Genomic DNA, 25,324 nt, shown 5'->3' with positions numbered 1-25,324 from the left:
CTATACTAATAACCTCGCTAATAACTAAACACAGAAACTTGATATTTAAAATTGCAACATGAAATCTAACCAAAATGAGCTCATAGTAAAGCCCCTTAAAACGCGGAAAGTTCAGAATATTATAATTTATTTTGATAATGCGGCATGCAGATTATAAACAAACAAAAAACAGAGATATTCTGAAATTGTTAGGAGGTAAATTAATATTTACTTATTATGTTTGTACACCCACCCACTCTTGGTACCACAACAACGCAAATCGAAATATGAAAATGTATATGTGGGTGATGAATTAAATTAGGTCTTGATAATATTGACGAGGAATGTTTGTACATTCCTAAAATTTCCTGAAATTCAGGTATGTTTTTTTAAACTGGCTTTTCGCATTTACATTTCAACCACAAAGGATTAATACGTTTGTTACTCACTCGGTAATTTCTGCATCCGATGCAATCCGGCACGAAACTCCCCTATCCATAGCGCATTTTCCAGTTACCGGATCCGGCGGCGATAGACTGATGTACGGCGGTTCTTCCAGAAACGTGATTTTAAGATGAAACTTCTCTGGAACTCCTTGTGGAGGCGTGTGACTGTTGCCAGGCCAAACGATATCCTTTATATCCAAACCCTCTTTCTGCCACGACTTCCATACCCCAATCTGCAAGCAAAATGGCTTAAATGTTTCAACTTTAAAGAACAGTCTTGATTACTAAATGTCAAGGTGCAAGGAGACAATGAATCTTAGTATAACTTCAGTTTTAAAAATTTACTATTGTTCATGAATAATTTTATTGTTGTGTTAAAATGAAGTCTCGGAAGGAAGGATTTCGGATTTAAATAAAAGCCATATCTACCTCCTCCCAAACGAGCTGTTTACTTATCCCCGGCCTCAAATTCATAATCTTAAGTTCCGCCGCACGAAGAACGCCGTCTTGCGTGAATTCGATGTTTGGTTTACCCGCCTCCGTTTCGACGCTAACGTTGCGGAGATATCGAAAGAAACGATCTCCCGTATCCCAGCGTGCCGCTCCAACGCCTTCGCAAGATAGCTGAGTATTAAGCGACCGATTTATGTTGCGTGGGTCGTTTATAAAATCTTCCACGCCGTATGCGTAGACCTTAATTGCCGTTGTAATTTCGTTGACCAAACTGGCGCTCGACGTGTCGAAGTGCACTCCTGAAACGAAACGATATATCAAACTTTACGTTACATACCAAACGTTGGAAACCGATAGCATTTTGCAGGTTAAATAGGCTTAGGGAAATTAAGTAATAAGCTTTTAAGCTCACGCAAAGTTGACCTAACACGAAAACGAACCCCGCAATCCGGTGACACGTTACCATACCGATAATTAATAACATTGTTTATATAAGAAACTTATGTCTAGAAGCAATTATTTATAGATGAGTAGTATATAGTAGTTTCAGATATAAAAAGGTCGGGAGTTAATGAAACTTCGGTGTGTAGGGATGGTTATTTAACATTTGCTCAAGTTTTCAACCTAGAGCACCTTGTGCGAGAAGAGGAGGGAGGGGGAGGGAGCTTCAAAATTTTTGACAGTCTTTTCCGGTTTTTTTAAATAACTTTTCTCTTACGTCCTACGGTAAAAGCATCTACAGTGTGTCCTTTGCTTTTTCTCTCAATACTTTGCGGTAAATAATATGCGTACGCTTTTGATGAGCCAAATCGCCTGAGGACTTCTTTCGATTTAGCTGCTCATTTGCAACTAACATTTTTTCGTTAATTTAGGGTACTTGTTTTCCATTGCAGAAATCGTATTTCTTAATTCATTCATGTATCTCTTTGATTATTTTTCTTTGGTCCTTCGAGGTTTCTTGGCTAAGGGCTTTGAAAAAGGTTGTTTCTGCAAACTTTTGGCGGTGTTCATACTGATTTGATTAATTTTTTTATTATTCCTGCATCAGAATCTCTGTTTAAAACACGCTTGAGCGTGCGAAAAAAGCGTTAAAGGTTCAAATGCAAAAGATATCTTTGACTCATATCTTTTGTTGGAAGCTTTCACAAACGCACGTGGTTCAAAGCAGGTATGCTGCAAAATCTGTTCCAGTTTTTAATCGCAGTATTGATTGAAGTTTTGATTGAAAGGGTAGAAGATTTAAATGTCTTTTTTTTCTTTTGCTTCTCCAACAAGCAACTGAATGAACGGTGTATTATCTCGTGTGCGGACAATTCGCACTCGGATTCCGGCGCATGCCTGTTGAGGGCCCAAAAAACAAGAGAGGGATAAAAAAAAAAAAAAAAAATTCGCACCGGAATATTTCGCACCCGGATATTTCGCACCCTGGACATTTCGCTCCCAGATAATTCGCACCCGGACCATTCGCACTCGAAAAATTCGCTCCCGAATAGGTAATTCACACCCGGATAATTCTGTAAATCTTTGGTTTATTAAAATTAAATATTTTTAAGAGGCTACTACCATTGCCTTTACAGAATGTATGAAGTAGTGCACATCTCCTTCATGGAAAAATGTTTCAAATAATAGTTATTTGGTCTTTCATTTTCAACACATCGCGATTCTTAAGTATTTCCATTTCTTAAATATAATCACGCTGGTTTTTTTTTGAAGTTGTATGAAGAGTTTGATATAGTTAAATCCTGTAATTTAAGAAGACATAATTTTTATCAACTGCGCTTTCGTTTTGAGAAAATAAGAATAGGTAACTGAAACGTCTTTTGTGGAGTAATTAAATACCAAACAGTTATACCTAGTTATAGTATATCTACAATATTATGTGTAATATTCGCTACTTTTGAGACGCTCTTAATATTAAAACAGAATCAACATATAATACCGTACACAAACAAAGTGATAAGTCTAAAGTTAAAAATATTTACATTATAAGATCAAGATGAAAATAGAAAAAGGAAGTAATTTTAACGCTCCCTTACATAAAGATTTCTTAATGAAGACACAGAAAAAATTGTTCTTTATTTCTTTAGTTGAAAAGGGTGACAAAGGAAATGAATTAAATTCATTTTAGACAAAACGAGTATGTATAAATGAGAATAGAACAATGCATTTCATATATGGCACTAAATTTGGATAAGTAATTAAGATAATATTATAATTAAAGGTAAATTTGAAAAGACCACGATAACACAAATTGCACTTCATAAAGAAACAATAAGAGAAATATCGTAATGACATACTTTCTATTATTTCTGGAAGATGAATAGGGTTTATTACAAGGTAAAAGTAATTAGGTCCGAAAAATCAGGTTTAAGTACGTATGACCACAACTAATTAGAACTTTAACGCCTGTATAGTATCTTCATTCTTGAACGTTTGACAGAGTGGTATTTTAAAATATATCTGAGTACGGGTTTTGATTTTGTGTATACTTTTTTTTTAATTTTAAAACATTTTATTTCTGGTGGTAGTGTTGTGGTGGTGTTCAGAAAAGGTAAGTTTCCAGTTTTCTTAGAACCAGATTTACGTTTCTTTGACCACATATGGCTATATGTTGATTATTGGTGACTGAGTAAAATTACACTAACTGCTTATTTTTTTGCGTTATCTTTGCTACAACTATGGTAGTGAATGAACTTAAAGTTTCTTTTTGATTTTCTTACTGTTATTTATTTTATAGTTTGAAGAGATACATGGAAAAATTCTGGCATTTTTTAAGAGATTGTTAATAATCAAAACAGTAAGGGTTTTGAAAATCTTGAAACGTTTTAGGAACAGGTCGATATTGATGATTTTTTCTTTTAAATGTTTGTAATTATTAAGTACCTATATACTTCCTTTTTAATTTTTGTATGGCATACCTAGTACTAAAGCAAAACCCTTAACATTGGCAATTGCGCAACAAGGAAGATAGGACATCATTGGAAAGGCTTTCCTTCTCTGAATTTGTTGAGACTATAATTTTTTAGATTTGATATTTTCGAAATATTTTAAAAGTAAGTTGAGGGCACGCTGTTGTTTATGTCATTGGAATGATGTCGGGCCGATCACTATGTAATAGAAGCTAATGCGATCGTGCGTCAAAATTATGCAGTTGCAAGTGGTATAAAAAAGAAAAAACTTGTACCTGCAACGTCGAATGCGCTGGAAATGAAACAACTAAACCAAAAAAATTGCATATCCCAATTCAGAAATGGGCGACCTTACCAACGATGCATCATTTAAGATTTTAAGGGTTGCACTGTCAGCGATGCGAGACAAAGACATTAGTGAGCAAGTTTTATTTTAGACACTGTTTCCTTCCATGATCAATTTGACGTGCCAAAGCGTTTTTTTGAAAATTATTTTAATTTACAGAAATAGCAATGTATGGTTTCTAATGCACCACCGTATATTATTTAGCTTCGGAGAAATAACACCAAAATCTTCCCATAAAAATTGTTATAATAATAAATGGGTAGATTTTGGTGTTATTTCTCCGAAGCTTCTTAAGCACCCCATTCAGAGTCATGGATCTTCACAATTTCAGTATATTATTTAAATAATAGCCATATAATTTATAGTAAGATCAATTTTTTTCACGATATTTATCAACATTTTTTGCTTTTTTCGTTACTCTTATCTCTTTAATTTTATCGGAAACTCTCAAGGATCTATTTGTTTTACGTTCAAATATGATTATAATTTACTTGAGATTCTTTTAAGACAATACATACGTATTTCGTTATGTGTCCTTTAAATGGACTACATCGAAGGTTAGAGAAGTAGGAAACTTAACTTCAGCAGGTATTAACAAATAATAATTGTTAAAATTTTATTTAGACTTTTATATTCCTATTGCAATATCATTTGTACGTGCTAAAAGGTTTCCAAATGAAAAAAACCTTGATTGTGAATTGGTACAATAAAACTGGGTAAATAGATTTAAGAAATGTCAGGTGACAGTTTTGCTGATAGACCGATACCAGCGTTTAGCAGCATCCGTCTACTTGTGAACATGAGTGCATGGACAATTTACATCACAGATGAGTGTCTTTTTACCTTTTTTTTGTTTTTTTAAAATAAATTTTCACTCATGGTACCTTTAACAAGTGTTCTCATGTTTAATACGGAGATTACAATAAAATAAGTACTACATTCCAGATTTTGAGTGATATGGATGCTATTAAAGTGACCTAATATCTCTACTGCTTTGATATGGTCCATTCCATTTAAAAAGGCACATAGGATTGTACGTATGAATTCTTGCCTCATAAATACTATTAAAAAAATTATTCCTCTACAAATTGTATGGCTATTGTTTAACCAACATAAATATTTAAGTGCCACATTAAAATGCCAAAAGCAAGGAAAATATCATCAAAAATGGACTTGTCCCTGAGGCTAAAAGGTGAATTTTGATTTGTTACAAAAAGTTGATAATGGATATGAGATTTAGGCGGTGCAAACTATACGGGCGCGTAACAATGGAATTCGGTACAACGAAAAGGGGAAAGAGATACATAATCTATGAAGGATACATGTACCTCTTTGCTAAGAACCGTAAACTCCAAAACTGCTCATCATGGCTGTGTCGAGCGAGAAGAGCAAAGAAGGATCCATCGGCTCTTAGTTTAACATGCAATTCCAGGATCTGGGTCAACGATGACAAGGTAAGATTAGCTAAACCGAGCACTGATTTTGGAAGTGCAGATGGTTTCCAATTTCAAAGCCCTTAATTGGGTATTTTATTAGTTAGGATATCGTCTTTTGACCTTTTGACTTTTTTATACGTAAGTTTCATCGTTGCTTATACCGTCGTCTAATGTTAGTTTTTAGGTTCGGCCCTCCCTTGCAAAAAATTTAGTTTATCAACCTCTTCAAATTTCAATTTTACTCTGCCCACTTAATTAGAAATGAATTCGTGTATAAACGTCAATATGATTTTATTTTATTTGCCTTATTTTTAAATGATTATGCAGGTATAATAAAAAATACTATAAAAAACGCGTGTATAATTGATCATTGATTATTCGGATTTATGGCTCAGTGGTAAGAGCATTGGGTTATAAATCCGAAGGTCGGGTGTTCGAACCTGGGTTGAGGTGAATTTTTCATCTGTGGCGGAGATGGATATTACCTTAGGCCAGTTCCGAACATTCTACCGGCTACTCCGAATTAGGTTTTCCTGCAGTTTTCCTAATTCGTAAGGTAAATACCGGAGTAGTATAGACCATCTTAAAACCTTCTGCAGAGGCACCTCTAAATAGCATTATGCGGGTCACTCTGTAATTGGGCGCATGCCTGTTGAGGGCCCAAAACAAGAGAGGGATAATAAAATAAAATAAAAATAAAAAAAATTATACAGTACTTGCTCCTTATACTATTCTAATCCAGTTCCACCTTAATTCAGCATCATTTTACCAGACGAAGGTAACGTAGAAGATTGCTTATGTCTCTTAGACGGCTACTATGGTCATTCTAATAGTTTTCAGACGATCCCATTTGTATCTTTTTTGGCCAGATTAAAATAATATTGCAACTGTCCCATTGCCCGACTTTGTAATTGGGCGAGTAGCTATAAAAAGGAACGCAATCTCCCCTTAACTTCTTGTTGTTGCCTCGAAGAAACTAATTCGCCCCTTGCGCCTTTCAGTCGTTAAACTTTTACTTTATCAACAGCAGTATTAAACTGCGTTCGAGCTTAAGGACGTCACATGCGTCTTTTAAATTACCAATCTAACCTCACATTTCTATTTGCCGGAGATTACAAAACTACCGTCATAAATTACTTTTACACCTTTATCCCTAGGCCAGCAATGGAAAAGTATTGGATTACTCACCTAACATACCGACTGGGAATTGATAAGGCGCCTGTTGAGGATTTTCAATCACACTTTGCGTGACAACCCAGACATAATTTTCGCCGGTAAGTTGAAAGTCTCTTGCGGCCGTTAAAATATCTATCGCTTCCTCTCGGGTGCAGTATAAGAGCATTACACGCGCTTCAGAGTCCACAAGGGCTGCGAGGTCGCCATTTTTTGCCACCAGCACCGCGTTCAGTATTGTAAACTTAAATCGATCCTGCAACAAACAAGAAATAGCGCTAATTCTAATAATCGAGCAATGCCAGGGGCAAGACTTTCCCAAACGGGTGGGGAGTTTTTTGAGCTATGTCTTTCGGTTCGTTTCTGGGAAACTACAAAAGTGGAAATTTCCCATGTAGGTACACCTGTAATTTTGAACCTGTCGCTCGAGCAATATGACACCTCTTACTGATGGAGAACACGTCTCCCTATCTCGTGTTTATAATTACCGCTTGTCGTTGTCGCATCCGTTCCGAAAATTGCATGGAGATGTATGTCATCGATTTTGCCACAAACATTGCAACTTCTCCCACGTCAACAGGAACACGCTGCAAGTTGAATCACTTCAAAGCGTCAGATTAACTATATTATTCATGAATTGATATCGTTGTCATGCTGGAGTCGTGAACATGTTGGATAAAACTGACAATTCCGTATTTAATGGACGTGTACTGCACAATAATTGACGTAATGTTAAATACCTAGAGCTTATCTGATGAAATAATTTAAAGTCGATGTGCAGCTAGAAACGTTCCACTAGAAGTTAGACTCACTTACACGTATCAAAGAACTTAGTCAAAATTTTTCTTTTTTAACGTTGGACTGTTGTAAAATATTATATTATGCAATGAACATTTAATGATGGCCATTAAGACAAGAGTAACTTATGTGGTTCTCTTATGTAAAACGATTTTTTAAAAAACAACTTTCATTTATCTGACAACGTTACATTGAAAATACGAACTGGCCACCATAGCTAGAATTCTTATCTAAGGAATCTGCTGATGTTGTGTTAAGGGCTACTATAACTCCTCCATCTTTAAATACAAATCCTAGGGCTCGATTTTGTTAACTTTATGTTAGGGGTTTAAAAGACTTAATTGGCAAAATGTTATTTTTGTAGGCGTAAGTTACGAAAATAACAATTAAAATTATAAATGTGGGTTCAAAGGGGAGTTTATTTTAATACATTTGTTGGTTTATTAAATTCATTTCTTGTGATAGGTCATTTGGATCGATAATTGAAACTATGAAAACTATTAAATAAACAGATTACATCTTCCCCATGTAATTTAATAATGGTTGTCTATAATCTTATAAAAACGCGACTCGTTTCGACGTTTCCGTCATCTTCAAGAACAAAATAAAAGGGTTGGTTGTAGTAAACAATAATTCAATTCAGCCACTGCTTTATCCCATCAGCTACACTCTAGTAAACAGTTAAACCAAAGTATAGACGAATTTGCCAAAAAGGTTGAGCAACTTCTAGGTGATCTAACTTTGGCACAGGCGGGAAACGATAACGACTTGTTAAAATGTTTACGTTCGGTACTTCGGTAAACGAAAAGATATGCATTTTATAATGGTTTGAGAAATTACAAGATACGAAATTACGAGAAGCTGAAAGATGTAAAAACCGTTGCTAAAAATGAAGAGTTAAATAAACCTACCCCATCAACTCCCAATGTATATCAATTTAATAAATAGGGGAAATAATTCCAATACATTTCAAAATTATCAACCCCGAAAGTCGTATAATCAATCAATCAATCAAAACTTCAAAAAGTATACTCAACCGAATCATCAATACGTAGGGAAAAATTACGCACGTGAAAGTTTCAATAGAAATTACAACACTTAGTATAGAGGTAGATCCTACAATTACACACCCAGCCTTTCTTTGTCAAGGGTTATGCCCCCTAAAGACACGAACAACAGATATATCAATGCATGCCATAGCTAAAGCTCAGCAAATAATTCCACCACTTCAAATACAGGTAATTTCAATACTGCAGAAACATTTTTTCGTTCCTAATAAGGATATTTGCAGTGAATGTATATAAAATATAAATGGGTTAAATTGTTTAAGATTTCAGTACCTAAACAAAAGTTTATTATTTTTATCGGTTTCAGGCGGTATAATAATCGTCCTTAAATTGTCAAAAATTTCGCTTGTAAACAACATCGTAACCACATTGATATATAAAATGACAAGTGAGTATGTTAATATGACAAATGAGTAGTGTAATATTTTACTATACCATTAAACACATCTATAGTTATAACTTTATTAGGAAAAAAAATTAATCCTCTGAGTACTACATTTACCGCAATTGTAGAAACCAAGAAATGGTTCTGTTTCGTATGTTGTGGTCTCAAACCCATTTATTTTTTGACGATTTCCACATAATTAATTGAGTCCTGTGGGATGAGAATGAAAAATCGAGATTTAGGTATAGGTTTTTGATTTGTTAATTGTAACAATAAGGACATCTTCACTTTTAACATTATTTGCGCCTAAATTGTAAATTTCATCGCATAGTGTACCCCCAAATAAACCAAAAACGGATGCTACCTAGAAAAAAGCATTACACGTCAATCATATGCGTTAGTTTCTGATGCACATGAGAAATTGATCGTCTTTTCCCGAGTCCTGAAAATCGGCATAATATTTTTCATATCGAACTTTGGATTTAGTTGGAATTAGAGACTTAAAAGCTTCGTTAGCACTTTCTCGTACGTTTTCAAGCAAATGTACACCTACTCATTTTCTAATTAATCAAATGAAAATTAAATATATATAAAACAATAACATGCATACCACCTCGGTGGGAAATTATAAAATATTTCCAAATAGAGGAATCTGACGAATGTGTCGTATTGCCAAATGAGATTTCAAAAGGTCTTTGTTTACATAGTGTTGAAATTATCGAACTGGTTTTAACGAAAAATCGTATGGAAAGTGGTACTTTTTTTCACGATTTTTACTATGCGTTTCCATGGAGTTTAATCCTGTCTATGAACGATAGCATCTACTTTTGAGTGACAGTAAATCGCGAATGTCAATCAAATTATTCAATTGTGGGTTATTATGGATTCGCCCACATTAATCAAACTGCAAATTCATGAAAAAAAGTATCACTTTCAAAACTAGTTGTACAAATAACACTATTCACAACCGGAATTATAGTAAAACCCAATGATAATCGTATTATACCCGTAAGAACACGACCGATAAAGAAGTACAAGTTAGGAATTTTAAACCGGCAGTAATTAAATTATCGAAATTCAATTTATTTAATTTTGAAGGTATCGAAATTTGTGTAGATCGAGTGGATAAATTATTAGATAGACGATACACTTAATGTCAAAAATTTAAATATGGAAGAAAAGGATTCAATTCATAAAATTTGTGCAAAATTTGCCGATGTGTTTCTCTTAGAAAACAATCAAGTTACGGTAAGTAACCTATAGCTACAGTCCTGTTTACGTTTAAAGATGGAATAATAGAGGAAAGTAAATCCGAGTGGTCTTCACCATTATTAATTGTTCCAAAAAATTCTGGTGTCGAAGGTAACAAACAATGACGAATAGTAATGGATTACCGCCAACTAAACAAACAAATTGAGGACGACAAATTTCCCTTACCTATTATAACAGAGATCTATGACGCCTCGGTTCCGCAATAGTATATTGAAAGACAAGTGTTACAATGCGACCTATTGTAATACGACTATCTTGTGGCACGAGTGGCGACGCGAAGCGTAGCCACGAGTGTCCGCAAGATAGGAGTATTACAATAAAGCATTGTAACACGCGTTTTTCATACTATTTTTTCTATTTCGGTGCTTTAATTTAATTAAAAAAATCATTATCAGAAACTATAGGGAACATTAGAACTAACATGTTTTATGTTGGGAACACTTTTTATGCCGTTAAGTTTTAGGTTGGCAGCGTAGTAAGACTGACATTTTGAAGTTCAAACATGGAAGTACCCAACGAAGTACCTACTTGTACTAAAACTAGTAACTGCCAACTTAAGAGATGAGTTACCAAAAAAAACGACTATAATCACTGTCTTTGTACAACTGTTTTCGGCCGAAAACAGTTGTACAAAATCATCATTGTGACACCGAAATAGAAAAAATATTTTACGCATTTAGATTTATCACAGGGATTTTATCTAGCAGAAAATTTACTGCCTTCACTACGGCCAAAGGTCAATTTCAAATGAAGACATGGCCTATGGGGTTAAAAATTAATCCCAGCGCATTTTCACGTGTAGGTAATGAGAATTGCACTATCTGGTTTAAACTATGAATCATGGTTCGTTTATCTCGATGACGTTATATAGTATTTGGAAACAGTTTAGAAAATTATATAATCGACTCAACGATTACTACAACGATTCAGGGAGGTTACTTTAAAATTAAATTAATTAAAATGTGAATTTTTAAGAAACAAAATCGTATACTTGGGTCACATGATTACACCCAAGGAAATTTCTCCTGATCCTAGTAAATTGGAAGCTATTCAAAATTATCCTGTACCAAAAAATGATTTGTTGCTTTCGCTAATTTATTACCGTAAATTTATTCCAAATTTCGCCAACATTGCAACTCCAATAAATCGATGAACTAGGAAGTCTACTAATTTGGGACGCATCTTGCCAGACCGCATTTGATAATTTAAAGCAAAAATTATTCGAACCGCCAATTTTAGAATTACCAGATTTTTCTCCGGGAAATGAATTTATTTTAAAGATCAACGCTAGCGGATATGCAGTAGGTGCAATTTTGTGTAATGGTAATCATAAGCCCCACCAAAGCGTTGAACCAAGCGAAAATCAATTACTCAACAATAGAAGGAGCTTTTAGCCATTGTTTGGAGTGTAAAGCATTTGAGACCTTATTAATTGTTTGGTTGCAAATTTCACATTTTCACCGACCACCGTCCTTTAATATATTTATTTGGTACAAACAATCCTTCATCTAGATTAACAACGTTTTTATACTTGAAGACTACCAATTCACGATTAATTACGTTAGGGGTGCCGAAAACTCAACAGCTGACGTGTTATCAAGAATAAAACTTGAATCATCAGATCTCAGGAAGTTTTCAAAAAACATATTCGCAGTAACTAGGTCCCAAACTAAGAATAACTTGCATAAGTCTGAATCGAAGATAACTTTTAATGATGAAGCTAATGAACGAATTAAGAAGCAGGTCATTGTCGAATTATTAAAACGACTCCGAGATGCAGTAGAGTTAAGAGCCATTAGTCCGTAAAGAAGAAAATATAAATTTGAGTATGTACGTGCGCAGGTTAGGTAAAGTATTTTATGACATAAAAAATGAAGTAATGTATATAAAGCAATTTTAAGTATAGAAAATGGTATACGACAATTTTGTGTTTTTAAGGTTCCAGAAAATGAAGCGCTTCTCACCGATTTAGGTAAAAATGTACAATTATTCAAAGAATTAAACCTTAAAGTATATGTGTTATAAGCCGCGCAGTACGAATCTTCCAACTGGTGGTCATGCTGGCATTAACAGCATGTACGCAAATATTAAAAAACTGTACTATTCGATTAACTTAAGAGATGATATTCTTAAATTTATTCGAAAGTGTGATAACTTTAAACGTTATAAACATTCCATGTTTGAGTTTTATTTAAATATTTCTCCCTGCGGTCAGGCTGTTCCGTCAACGGTCAAAGGCACAACATTTTTTGACTTAAATTCTTGCTTTTAAGTTTGCAAAAGTGGATAAAATAAAAGCTGAAAGAGTCATTCGACATTTACTTCGAAGTGGAGAAAATGCTCCTGGAACTATCAATGTGTGAAATAACGTAACGATTGTTAAAATAACATTAGTTTCTAACTGTTCTTGTACGAATAATTAAACTAAGTCCACTTGGTGCACTACAATAAAATGTTGCATTAAGTAATTAATCAGGGAGAACTGAAAGTGATCGTGTGTCATTGATGTGCCTAGAACTGTGGTCATGAACAGTAAAGAATATTCAAAAAAGTCAGATTCTCTTGAAGCTTCTATCTGTATATGAGTCATTTTGCGAATCCTCTAGATTCCTGTTCTTATCCTCTTTGTGCCGTGGTAGATGCATGAGGTGGACATACTTCTTTATGCACCTTTTTTTGAAATTCCTACGTAAAATTTTGCATTTTAGAGATGTGCCCACGCAACAACTTCAAAAAAAGCCATTTCCTGAAAGGTGGACTTAAAACATCGCAAATAAAAACAAGGCAATATTTAAATCTATTTTCTTTTTTATCTACAAATTTAATGACGAGAGTAACGTGAATAATTAACACCTAAAACGCGGAATGAATGCTAAAAACGGAAACAAATTTAGATAAACAAGTCATAAACAGAAAATGAACAGCATCCAACTAATTCAGCAAACGAAGAGGTCCCTCGGTGGCAATTATATTGTATAATTACAAACGACAGCTCGACAGTAAATAAGTTTTTATGCATATAACAGAACGCTAAATTGGGGAACAAAAGAGATCTCCAGGACATCATTAAGTTTTTATGGTATTCTATTATCAAGCCCCTTAGTTTCATAAAATTGGTCAGAGATCGTTAATAAAACATTGCGGTCATGACCAGTTTGGTCGTTTACGATTATCCGAATAAAATCCCTATGCCCCCCCCCCCCACAATTTTTGATTTAATTGTTTAACCAAACGATCCTAGCCTTGACTTTTAGCAAAGTGAAAAGTAAGCTCAAATTGTTTATGAGAATAAGTGTAATAATTAAGGAACATTTAGGTTAGGTGGTTTGAACTAAATCGAAGTTTCCGCTTGGGATGGTTTCTAGAGCACTCGAATTCCTCGATGGTAGTTAGCCGTACAACCCTTCAACTTGCATATTAGTACGTATTAAAACTTCCAAACTGATTACTAGCAGTTTTGGTGACAATCAATAAACGCAGGCGTTTAATTTGGAAGGATGCCATCAGCCAGTTGAAATGTAGAGTAAAAATGATTGATTATTCAATTCATAATTTACGCCAGATTTAGCGACAGTTCGCCTCCCTTGAGGTGCGTCTTTCATTTTTCATACTGAAGAAAGGATATTGAATGGTTTTCTTGTTCATTTAGCTATAAGTAATCTAAATTTTCTCTCGCATTTTACATTCATGCCCTTACACTTTTGGTAACGTGAGATCATTTTTCTAAAATATGCATTCACACTTCACTTTTAAGTCCCTTTAGAAATTCGCAATTACAAGCGAGAAAAACAAAATTTTCAGCTTCAAAATCCCCTACGGTAACGATTTAAATTCTATAAAGTATTCAATGTTACACTACTACTAATCGAATTAGAATAAAACGCAGAAATAAATAATTCATAGTAGTTTCGGTCGCTAATAGACTGTATCTAATGAAAAGTTCACAATTTTTTTATGCTGTAACTCATCAATTCAAATCCGCTACTGTGAGGGAATTCGCAATTACATCCATTCAGAGAGTTTTCGTTTGTAGTCCGTTTTTAAGTTCAATGCGGCTCTGATTGGTCACATCAAGCGCACTCAACTACAAATGGTTCGCGTTGTTTCAAAGGAACTTTGAAATGGCTTTATTTTTCCTTAAAAAGTCTCGACAGAAACATAAATCAGAGAGTTTACTCAAAGCCTCCCCTGTCGGATTTTAAACTGACATTCGAAAATGGAAACTTGACTTGACCTATAAAACCAATGGCCATATTCGGAAACAAAAATTACGTACATATACTGTAAGAGCCGGTCCCTAAGGCACTTGCACTTTTATATCTATGTGAAGGATGGAAAAGGCGAGACGAATTTTGTTACTTCGCAAAGCTTTCTTTGACAAATAATAGCAATTTATGACAGAACTGAACCGGAACTACTACAGTAGTGCTAAAATGTCTTTTATATCCAATGAAAGTTATTCTTTGCTGTAGATATTGAGCGTTATTGATCTTTTACAATTCTGGCCATTTCCATAATAAATGTACATATTTTTTACGCTCCAGAGGATAAAATAGCGGGTTTACATAACCAGCTACCAGATTAAAATTAATGTATAACGATTTTCAGGATAAAAGATAAAATCTTAATCTACAGGCATCCCCTATTAATCCGAAATAGACAATTTTTGCAGTTAGACGATATTCAAGCCATTTGTATTCTTGTAAATCCATTAGCTTGACGGACGGAAGAGAGGGATTTCAACGCGAGAGTCTTAATATGGGGCTTCTGGAATATTTCAGAGGAAACGCGTGTTAAGTTCTTTTTAAGGAAATGGTATTACTTTTCAATTTCCCTCATTACAAAAGCGAAATTGGGAAGCTATACATCTCGTACAACAATACATATGAAGCCATTAAAATTGTATACAAACCAGAAATGTATTCCATCACAAATATTAGTTTCGCTAATGGACTGAACGAATCAATTCTTCTCTACAGAGAATAATAAAATATGTTTCATTAGGTGGGACTATACTCACGCATTCTCCACTGATTTTCGTTATGCTACGTTGGTCAAGCCAACCGCACGTGAATACTGGGACACTATACTATACATTTATGCAATGAATCTTTTCTGATAGAGCTATATTCGCATAGTTAAGGGTGTATAGTTTCTCTGCTCATTAAAACACTTTAATTAACAAACATGAAATCGTGCAGTACATTGGCACATAGAGACAATCCCTCCTATTCTGCTAACATTCGATATGACCATTGAATAAAAACACTTTATTCAATGATATGACTGAGTTGCTTTAAAGCTAGTACAATTACGTGTAATTTGAAACATGATAAAAGCAAACACTGTACCCTCGGAAGGTAACAATGACGATATAGGGTTCCACATCAATTTTTAGAAACAATGAAAGTGTATTTGGTAATACATAATACCATTGTATAAAGAATACAATGATAGTACGTACACAGAGCTATGAAAAAACTAAAACGTAACTTATAAAAATTAATGTTTGTCTGTGTGTCTTTTACGCCTCCTAAACCGTTCATCTGGTTGCGAATTTGCGATGACCTTATAGGAATGGTTGAACGTATGTATATCCGCAAAGGTTTCTGAGAGGGAAAACTTCCCGAAATTCCCATGAAAACGAGAAAAAACTGAATAAAGGCAGAGGGAGGGAGGGTTTATGGGCGTACGAAGCCGCCGGCAAAAGTTAGCTGTCAAGGAGTGCGTCTAACGTGTTGAATTTTTAATAAAGAGACTAATTAAATAAGTTATTTAAAGAATGTAAATCATTTCATTTTTTTCCAAACTATTCAATCAAACGCTTTCTCATTTTAACTTCAATACTTATGATTATAAAAGTAAAATTTGTCTCTTTAAGGTCTACATTTTTGCTATCTAACGGTCAATCTTCAATTTTTGAAATTTGAAAACTTAGATGGCATCTATAGCCCAGGCAATTTTTTTCAAAATGCATCCCTTTGCATAAAAATTTGGGATTCTCATTCACCCTTCACTGCAAAATCTATATGCCTATGGGAGCGCTTTATTTTTTAGGGGCGAAAGTATTTAGGTACCCTAACAAAACTAATAATTTATCAAGAGTGTTTTAATTAAAAAATGTTATTAGTAATTTCATTTTGTACGTTTTCCACCCCTTTTAACATTGCAATGCTTAAAAATTACTTTAGTAAATAAAAATACGAAAAATACGTACATTCGATACAAAACTATATTTATACACATTACAAAATATATACATTATAAGTACATACAAAAAAACAAAAGTTTTAAATTTTCATTATTTAATCATTTTAATAATATTTTAAAATTCTTCGTTCGTTTGATCAATGTCATGACCATTCTCTTTCTCATCTTCTTCAATAATAATTGCCCCACTATGAGTTTTTTTTAAATTATGAAAGGTTTCTTAAATATTTTAGAAATATTGTATACGTTTTTCTCGAAAAATGCATAGTTTTCCCGTTATTTGAAACTCTCATTTAGCATTTGACGAACAAGAGCTAACTTTAACAAGCTATAACTCGATTTGTATTGATCATACAGCAATCATTTTCTTTGTTTTTTAAAACTACAATTTTGTCTTCCGGAATTTTTTTAAAATAAAATGCTTACTTTTTAAATTTTTTCGCGGATAACCAATTAAAAACATTGATCTTTTCTATGAAAAAGTGAATAACTCGGAAAGTATTAAATTTATAAAAACAAATGTATAAAAAATGTATTACAATTAATTTTTCTTTTATTGTGTGGTCAAATTATAATAAACAAGTTACAAAAGTAATCGTAAAAATCTTCCTGGAACCAAGAAGGTTGGCACTGCGCATAAACAACTCAATGTCTGATGTGTGTTCGCTTTTGTAGGAAGCATTTTCAGTTAGAATTTCCAAAAAATGGTCTACAATTAAAAAAGTAATGTACAAGGTGTACCAAATTGCTTGTTTTCGATGTTTTTCTTTATTTTTATATATAACTATTAACTTTCATTTGTGGGATATCAAAAAAGTAGAAAGAATAAAAGTTACGTAGAAATAGTCTTTTAGCACGGGGGTATTTTTATATTTTCCATAGCCTGCTTACTTTTTAAGATACAGCACCGAAGTTTGTTTTTTCAAATAGAATGTATATTTTTTTGCACTAATAAATTCCTTATTTTTTTTAGAAAAAGGCAAATAGGTAAATTATTATTCAGTCTTGAAAATGATTAAATAAATAAAATAAGTCGTGGAATATATAGTTCATATTTCAGGAAATACTCAAAACAACCATATACTCGTATAATTAGAATTGGCTCATTGAATTTATTAAGTTTCAATTCTATAAATCTAAAAATTAGTCTTTAATCAATATAAATCAAACCAAATTCTGAGTAAACCATAGACATAGGTTTCAGTCAGGCAAATTCAATTAAAATACTGTTATTTTGAGCATTTCCTAGAATATGAACTATATATTCCACGGCCTACTTGTATTTAATCCACATTCTCAAGACTGAATAACGATTTTCCGTATTTATCTCAATTTTTTCTTATCAAACATACTGATAACTATGTATTTCTCTAATTAGCAAAAAATAATAAATTTAATAGTGCGAAAAATATACATTCTATTTGAAAAAAACAAACTTTGGTGCTGAAAATATAAAAATACCCCACTACTAAGATACTATTTTTACGTAACTTTTATCCCTTCTACTTTTTTGATATTCCCACAAATGACTAAGTAATAAAGCAACTTTTTATTGCATTTTGGCCTTTTGCGCTGTTGCCACGTTCGCACAAAGTAACTCCGAGAAGTTTTTTTTGCTTTTGGAACGCCTCGTAAGTACGTACGGGTGGGAATGATTTTTTTTTGGTGGTCATATTTTTTTTGTGCTATCGAGAGTTTGGGTTGGTTGTTTTGTTCCTAAAAAAAAAAATAAAATAAATTAAATGTTAAAATAAAAATTAATTAAGTAAGCAAGAAAAATGTGTAATTTAATTTGGAATAATTTGTGAATAAAGTTTGAGTAAAACAGTCTACAGCAATCAAGGTGCAGATACTGGTATCAAAGGGGACAAAGGTGGTCGGGATAGAGTGATTAGGAGGCATACCGGAGTTGCGATGGGACTGGATATGGGGAATTGGAGTTGAGAAGGAAGAGCAATAGGACGTCGGGGAGAAGGAGAGAGAGAGTGTGTGTGATTTTTAATAGGTGGAAAAAGAACGAGCTACGGGGAAAAAAAAAGAAGAAAGATAAAAATAAAATAATAGCCGTGCACGGTGAACTGTAGTTTTTTTTAAATAAATGTGTGTTGGACATTGAAGAAAATAAGGATGGGATTCGGCACGCAACCCGGAGGAATAGACAATAAAGGTCAGTACTTTTAATTACCGTTTTTACTGTGTGAATTTAATTTTAGAAAAATTGAAAAAAAGAAAAAATTTTGAACTAATTAAAAATTGTGTTAGGAAGGTTTATTTGATGACAATTATAAATGGTGGAACATTGAGGGTTAGTGTAGAATAGAGGAAGTTTTATTTAATTGGAGAAGGAAGTTGCCTTTTCTTTTGATTTTCTTCGAACCCAAACTTGAGCTATTGAGTGTCAGTTTTTTTTTTGGTATCAGGTCATGCTCGCGCCGCCGTGCTGGGGGGTGAATAAAAGTGGAAAGAAAGAAATTAATTAAATAGGGTTGAGGCATCTATGTTTGAGATAAGGTGAGGATTGACAAACGTTCATTTTGCTAGCCAGGAGAAGTGTATGAGTTAAAAAAATAAATAATTTCAAAATTACTTAATTTGGGTAGGTCCCTCATACATAACACAACAATATTTTACGCCAAATGGCACAAAGAAATAAATAAATCAATCATAAATCAATCAAACATTGAAGGCAAGCAATTTGGAACACCCTGTAGAGTGCACTCATAATCAATGTGCTTTTATCCTGATCCTAATGAAATACTCGTACTTAATCCGTAATCGTTTAATAATAACAATAATAATAATAAAGTCTTTTATTAAATCATGCCACACACACAATGTAACAGGGCGAAGTTCAGATGTTGGGCTACTCACGGCGGCCCAACTCTGCTCTTACACTTAACCCTACTATAATGAAAAGAAATCAAAACCTAATTGGGAATTGTACAGAAAAATAAAGAATTACTTTGTAATGGGGAAAAAAAATAAGTACATAAATAACTTTATGAAATACAAAATGTATGAAAAAAATAAAAATAAATAACTTACAGTCAAATAGGTTATAAATAATAAAATTTAACTCAACTCAAACGTTTGCCTAGCAAAAACGTTTCGTTCACGTTTCTAATAAAATGCAGACAAAATTAAACCACACCGATGGATCATATTGAATACCTCAGAGGAAAAGCGTTCTTTGCTAAGAAAAATGTGTGTGAGAATCTTCCATTCACTGCAAGAACTCGAAGTTTGAGAGATTCTTTAGTTACACTTAGCATAATCCAAGCCAAGAGAAGGGTCACATACGGCGGAGAATTATTCACCCCCATTGTACCAGATTTGAACACGATACTCGCGTCTATTAGATTCGTCAGTTATTGTCTAAGTACAAACGGGCAGTAAAAGAGTCTTTTAGTGGAGAACTCCTGGGATGACGAATTTAAGACTAAGTATTTTAGGGCGATGTAATACTCCAACGGTGGCGAAATAATTGCAGGCGAATACTTCGGGGAGCAATCTTCACTGGACTAATTTAACGTGGGCGAATGTTAAGTGCACGGATATACTGGGGCCGAATTTATGCGGGGGTAGCATCTAACATCATCATTCCTTTACCATAAAAGATATCGAAAAAAATGTAAGAGCAAAATTGTGCACAATTACCGTAGTCATGTTTCTAAAATATTTTTGGTTATCACTCGTATGCTGTATTCCAGTGTTTTTTTAATGGAACACTCCATATTATATTGAAGAATTAGAAAGTACTTGAAGAGTACTTATTTTTTTACCCTTATTACATTCACGATTTCGCTGTTTTTCCTCAAAATTTGACTGTTTTTTGAATTTTTTTTTCTACTGCAATAAATTATATACCTAGTTGCAATAAAGAACCGAAGCGAATCCAAAAATTAGAACATAAATTTTGTTTTTTACATAGTGATAAAATTATCGGACTTTTTTTAACGTAAAGTCGTATGGAAAGTGGTACCTTTTTTCACGATTTTTACTATGCGTTTCTATGGAGTTTAGCCCTGTCTATGAACAATAGCCTCCATTTTTGAGTGACAGTTAATCGCGAATGTCAATAAAATTATTCAATTGTGGGTTATTATGGATCACTATGCAAAAAAATTTCGTGTTGAAAGTGTCTTTTTTCCATGAATTTGCTTGATTAACTCGGGCTTCGCTGCAAATTCAAGAAAAAAAGTATCACTTTCAAAACTAGTTGTACAAATAACTATTTCTACCATTGGATTCAGTCCCTTGCCTTATCGAAATTTCCTTTTCAACAAAAGGGGAGATAAATTTGTAGTCAGGTCCATCAATGGAAAAGTACCCACAGAGTTCAGATGTGAATGACGAATGGTGCAACATCAAGGAAACAGTAACAAATGCTTTGAAAGAAAAGTTGTGTAAAGAACGAAGAAGAGAAGGTGAGAAGGAATGGATGTCACAACAAATTCTGGACAATATTGATGAAAGAAATAAAAATATATTAATATCGAGGAAGGAAGCATAACATGATAATCAAATAAGAAGGAAATATGACAAGGCTAAACCACATTGGATGGAAAAGCAAGGGAGTATGGAGGAACTGAACAAAATGGCAAAGACACTGACACGCAGAAAACCAAAACCAATTAGGAAAAATGGCAACAATAAACACGGTAATAAATCACCAAGTTGGTATAGAGGAGAAATGGAAGAAATATATAGAAGAGCCGAAGTACAAGGAGGGCGATAAAGGAGTGGAGATTATGAAGTGTGGAATCGGAAATCGATTGGCTGTGACTGTATTCCGGTAGAAATCATATTAGCAACAAAATTCGGTTCTTGTATTTGTGGGAATGATGTTTTACATACAACGTCATTTAGCATAGCAAACCCCAAATCGTCATTTTGAAACGCCTCTACCTACGCATTAGCAAAATGAAACACGGCCATTTTTTATTAAAACGTTGAATTTCAACGCGATTGTCAAATTGAACATAGCGACTTTTTAATATTTATTAGCAAACTTGGGAGATCATCTCCATTATGGGAATTAAACGAAACAAACGCCCCGACGAAAGCTATTTTTTAACTCTGACATTTACACTTTTCCTTTCGCTTAGGGAAATAAATCAACAAAAAATATCACCCACCTGCATTGCGGATACCCTCTCTCTGACCGCTTGAATGAAATCGTCATGACCGGCAATCGGGCTCGTGACGACCGAAAATTGATGCCACTTGTATCGTTCCAAAATGCTTAACATAGCGGCCGTTTGGTGTTCGAGCGACGGTGCGAGCTGCAATTGCAGGGACGACTGCGATGCTCGTCGTTCCAGGCCGGAATTGTCGGCGTTCCAAGCTATCACAGGTATGCCCAAATAGCCGGCCAATTGTAAAAAGTACTGTGCCGACGCCGTGCTTCTGCCATACTGTTCATAATTCATTAGGTATAGTATCGCCGACACGTTCACCGATAGGAAGTCCTTGCATAGGGATTTGAGGATTGCTGCAAGAAAAACTTGGTGTCAGTAACACAAATGGTTCATCATTTGTGAGACATTTAGAAGTAAATTGGAAGTTAGAAATCTTTGTGTGCCTGGTAAGTGAAATACAGTGGGTAAATGCCAATCGGAAATATTTTCTGTCAATAAAGACGCAACACTGTTCTGTGTAGCAATTTCAATTACATTATAAGTCAAATTCCCACAATTTTTGTCTGTTCAGGCTGTTATACCCCTACAGCGTTTTTAGTTACGAACGTACGATCTCAGATACAACTATAATGTTACTTTTAGAAGAAAAACTGCATGACAAAAACACATAGCTTTTCAATTCCATTAGACATCTAATGAGAAAAACTGCATGACAAAAACACATAGCTTTTGAATTCCATTAGACATCTAATGGAATTGAAAATCAATGTGTTTTTGTCATGCAGTTTTTCTTTTTGTTTAGCTTAAGGAAATAAATTCATACCAGTACATGTGAACGTGTTAGATTTTAGAGCTATTTTCATCGTTCCTTTTCGCGGAGTAGATTTAAATTTCTCAGAATGTGAATTATATTTATTCGAGGGCTACAGTTATGATTCTTTAATGGGCGAAAATTTGACTAATACCTACTCCACGCAAATTTAACATTTTTTAGGCAAAAAGAATAAATTTGTGAATGGAGCAAGTGGATATGTTAAAATGGCCTATAACAAATACAAAAAAAATAAATACGTGAGCAGGGGAGTGGGACTAAGTTTTAGGGAAGGTTGAAAAGGGGTGATAATCGTATGACGGCAATTTCCGGCAAAAGTTGAGATCAGAGACTAAATGGAAAAGTTGATTTATCTTAGGGAGTTCTATTTGGTGTCATTTTCTTCGTTTTTATCTATACTTTTTGTTAATATAAAAAAAATTACAGTCCTTATTGAAGAAGAAGCTCAAAAAACGACTTCATGTAACATTGAATTTTCTAGTAAATGTTGATAATTTCTTTAAATTTTGTAAATTTGTCAAAAACTGATTTCAGGATTCGATTCTACGGGAAAAAATACAAAAGAAACTACATTTCATTGTTTGAACAGAGACTTTGTGTCTTGATAGTATCATTAGTAACATTCAAATAACATAATTTTTGTGTGCTGAAATATACTATATGTTACTGGAATTGTTGAAAACGGAATGACTGTTATGTTTACAATAGAATTAGACCCCTTTCCCCTTTCCAGAGTTCGGGACGTTAGAAGCCATAGAGGGGGGTGACGGAAGTGAGTCCCATTCAAAGCATTCGAGGTATATAGATACTCTTGACGCTTACCACAAAACACGTGCGATAGAAACTACTCTGCAGTGCAAAGTTTGAGAAGTTTTTCAGCGCCATCTCTCAATTGATGTGAAACTATTAGTAGTGGGAAATTTAAAATTCCGCAGGTATATCCTTGGTAAAATTGAATCTGAGGACATTTCTTGTGAAATGGATTAGCCTGGTCTTCCTTTGGATGCAGAACATCAATTACCTGAGGAATTCAGTGATGACGCGAAGAGGAGCTTGAAGAACAATTTGAGAAGGATGATGATTCAGTTTTCCAAATGACGAAAAAGGCCAGATTAGAGTGATGCTATTTTTTTAATTCCATTTTGTAAATATTGTGAAAATTGTCCAGAATAAATTAATTTGAAAACAAATTGTTCATCTACCAGTAATTATGAAAATTATCAAAATCCTCGTGTGAGATCGAAGAGACTTCAGGGCATTTCTAGGTGGCAGATTAGTATTTTATTTTCTAGTTTTGAATCCACCATCAGTAAGATCTGGTCGGGAGCTACCTACCCCATTCTCTTTGTCGGTACCCACTTCTGACGCCCCAACAGTCATATAAAAGCCCTAGTTCAGTGAATTTCGCTAAAATCCCTCCACAAAATAGTATTAAATTTTTGGGGCACTTCTCATAGTTGGCGACAGGAGAAAGAGAGACCGTTATTCGCAACGGAAGGTAACCTATGGGCGCCCAAAGTAGACCACCCCTCGAAGGCGCCCGCTTTACAAAAGGTGATTTATTTCGCCCCTCGGGACAAAAACCAAATTCCGTCGCAAGAGTACGTGTGCGCGTTTAAAAATATTTTTTATTATACTTCATTGAAATCACCTTATTTACACCTGTATTAGAAATAATGGTATCTTGCCTTTTCCAGGCTAGCGCACGGAAAAACTTTTCCCGTCCCCTTTGATTCTTTCCGTGCGCTAATTATAAAATACCCAAAAAATTACTGCTTTTTAAATACAAATTTACAGGAAGTAAAACTAATTTAGAAAAATCTATATGCGTTCTGTAATGTTTCATATTAAGTATTTTGGCGTTTAATTCGTTAAGATGCTTGATATTTTAGATAAACTTCTTTTTAGAATTTGGGACATTTTTTTACGTTTCGTCAACTTTATCTGAAATAAACTAAATTAAACAAATCGTCCTGTTGAAATGATTGACAGTAACCATGAAATAGTATATTTCATTACCAGTCCAGAAAGGAAGATTTTCCCGTGGGCGCATGACGTTTCCCTCGCCTCACACGGGAAGTCATGCAAACACGGGAAAAGCCTTTCTGGACGTGTAATGAACGATATTTTTCATTATACCTCTCCGAAAATAACGGAGAATAATTATTTACATTGAAGTCCAAATCCAATTTGACAACAAATTCTGTTGCTTGTCTTATGACCCTTAAACCCCCATTATCTTCAACGCATCATCAATAGTCGAGCGAATTGTATCGTCTCCCCTGCATCTTGCTCCAAATTTCCGAATACTAAAATAACCTTAGTAAGTAATCACCATTTTATCTCTGCAGCTTCATTCAAAAATTGCTCCCTTGTTATACAGAACTTTTGATTTTTTTGGGATATAGCGGACGGTCTGACGCTTCAAAAAGTCGGTTTTGCACAATTTGCTAGCGTTTTCATTTTCTTTTACCGTAAGAATGTTCTTAATCATTGAAAACCTACTCCATAACGTACTCTTTTCACGATTTCTTCAATGCACCAGTTATGAAATTTTTCATATTCCTTTTCGCATCTCTCTTTTGATTTCGCTGGTAATAGTTGGGAACTGGTTTCTGCAGCTTCCCTTAATATATTAGCGGAATTTCGCCTTCACCAAAATCCATTTTTAACACAATGGTAAAAAATCGGTTGACATATATGTCAAAGTCAATCCGCGGTATGCATGGCAACGCATGGGATAGGGATAGCTATGGCAAACGTGATTATTCGTAGCGCACGGGAAAAAGTTTTCCAGTGCGCTCGCACGGGAAAACCCTACTTTCGGTGCGCTTGGGATACATGAAAAGACAGTACTTTCGGAGAGGTATAATGAAA

At 34.2% G+C, this 25,324-nt stretch overlaps 1 protein-coding gene across 1 annotated transcript; it reads right to left on the bottom strand.

Moving 5' to 3' along the window:
* Positions 1–424: 424 nt before the first annotated feature.
* Positions 425–21,984, bottom strand: LOC116174663 (glutamate receptor ionotropic, NMDA 2B-like; the record flags this gene model as incomplete). The annotated part of the gene is made up of 4 exons (XM_031492606.1): positions 425–658; positions 855–1,177; positions 6,758–6,998; positions 21,613–21,984. Coding segments are annotated over 4 exons (1,170 nt in total), but the record flags the coding sequence as incomplete, so codon positions are not given.
* Between the last annotated feature and the right edge of the window lie 3,340 nt (positions 21,985–25,324).

This window comes from Photinus pyralis, unplaced genomic scaffold (genome assembly GCF_008802855.1).
Source record: "Photinus pyralis isolate 1611_PpyrPB1 unplaced genomic scaffold, Ppyr1.3 Ppyr1.4_LG6, whole genome shotgun sequence".
NCBI lineage: Eukaryota > Metazoa > Arthropoda > Insecta > Coleoptera > Lampyridae > Photinus > Photinus pyralis.
The sequence above is the reverse complement of the archived record's forward strand: the minus strand, read 5'-3'. Positions and strand labels throughout refer to the sequence as shown.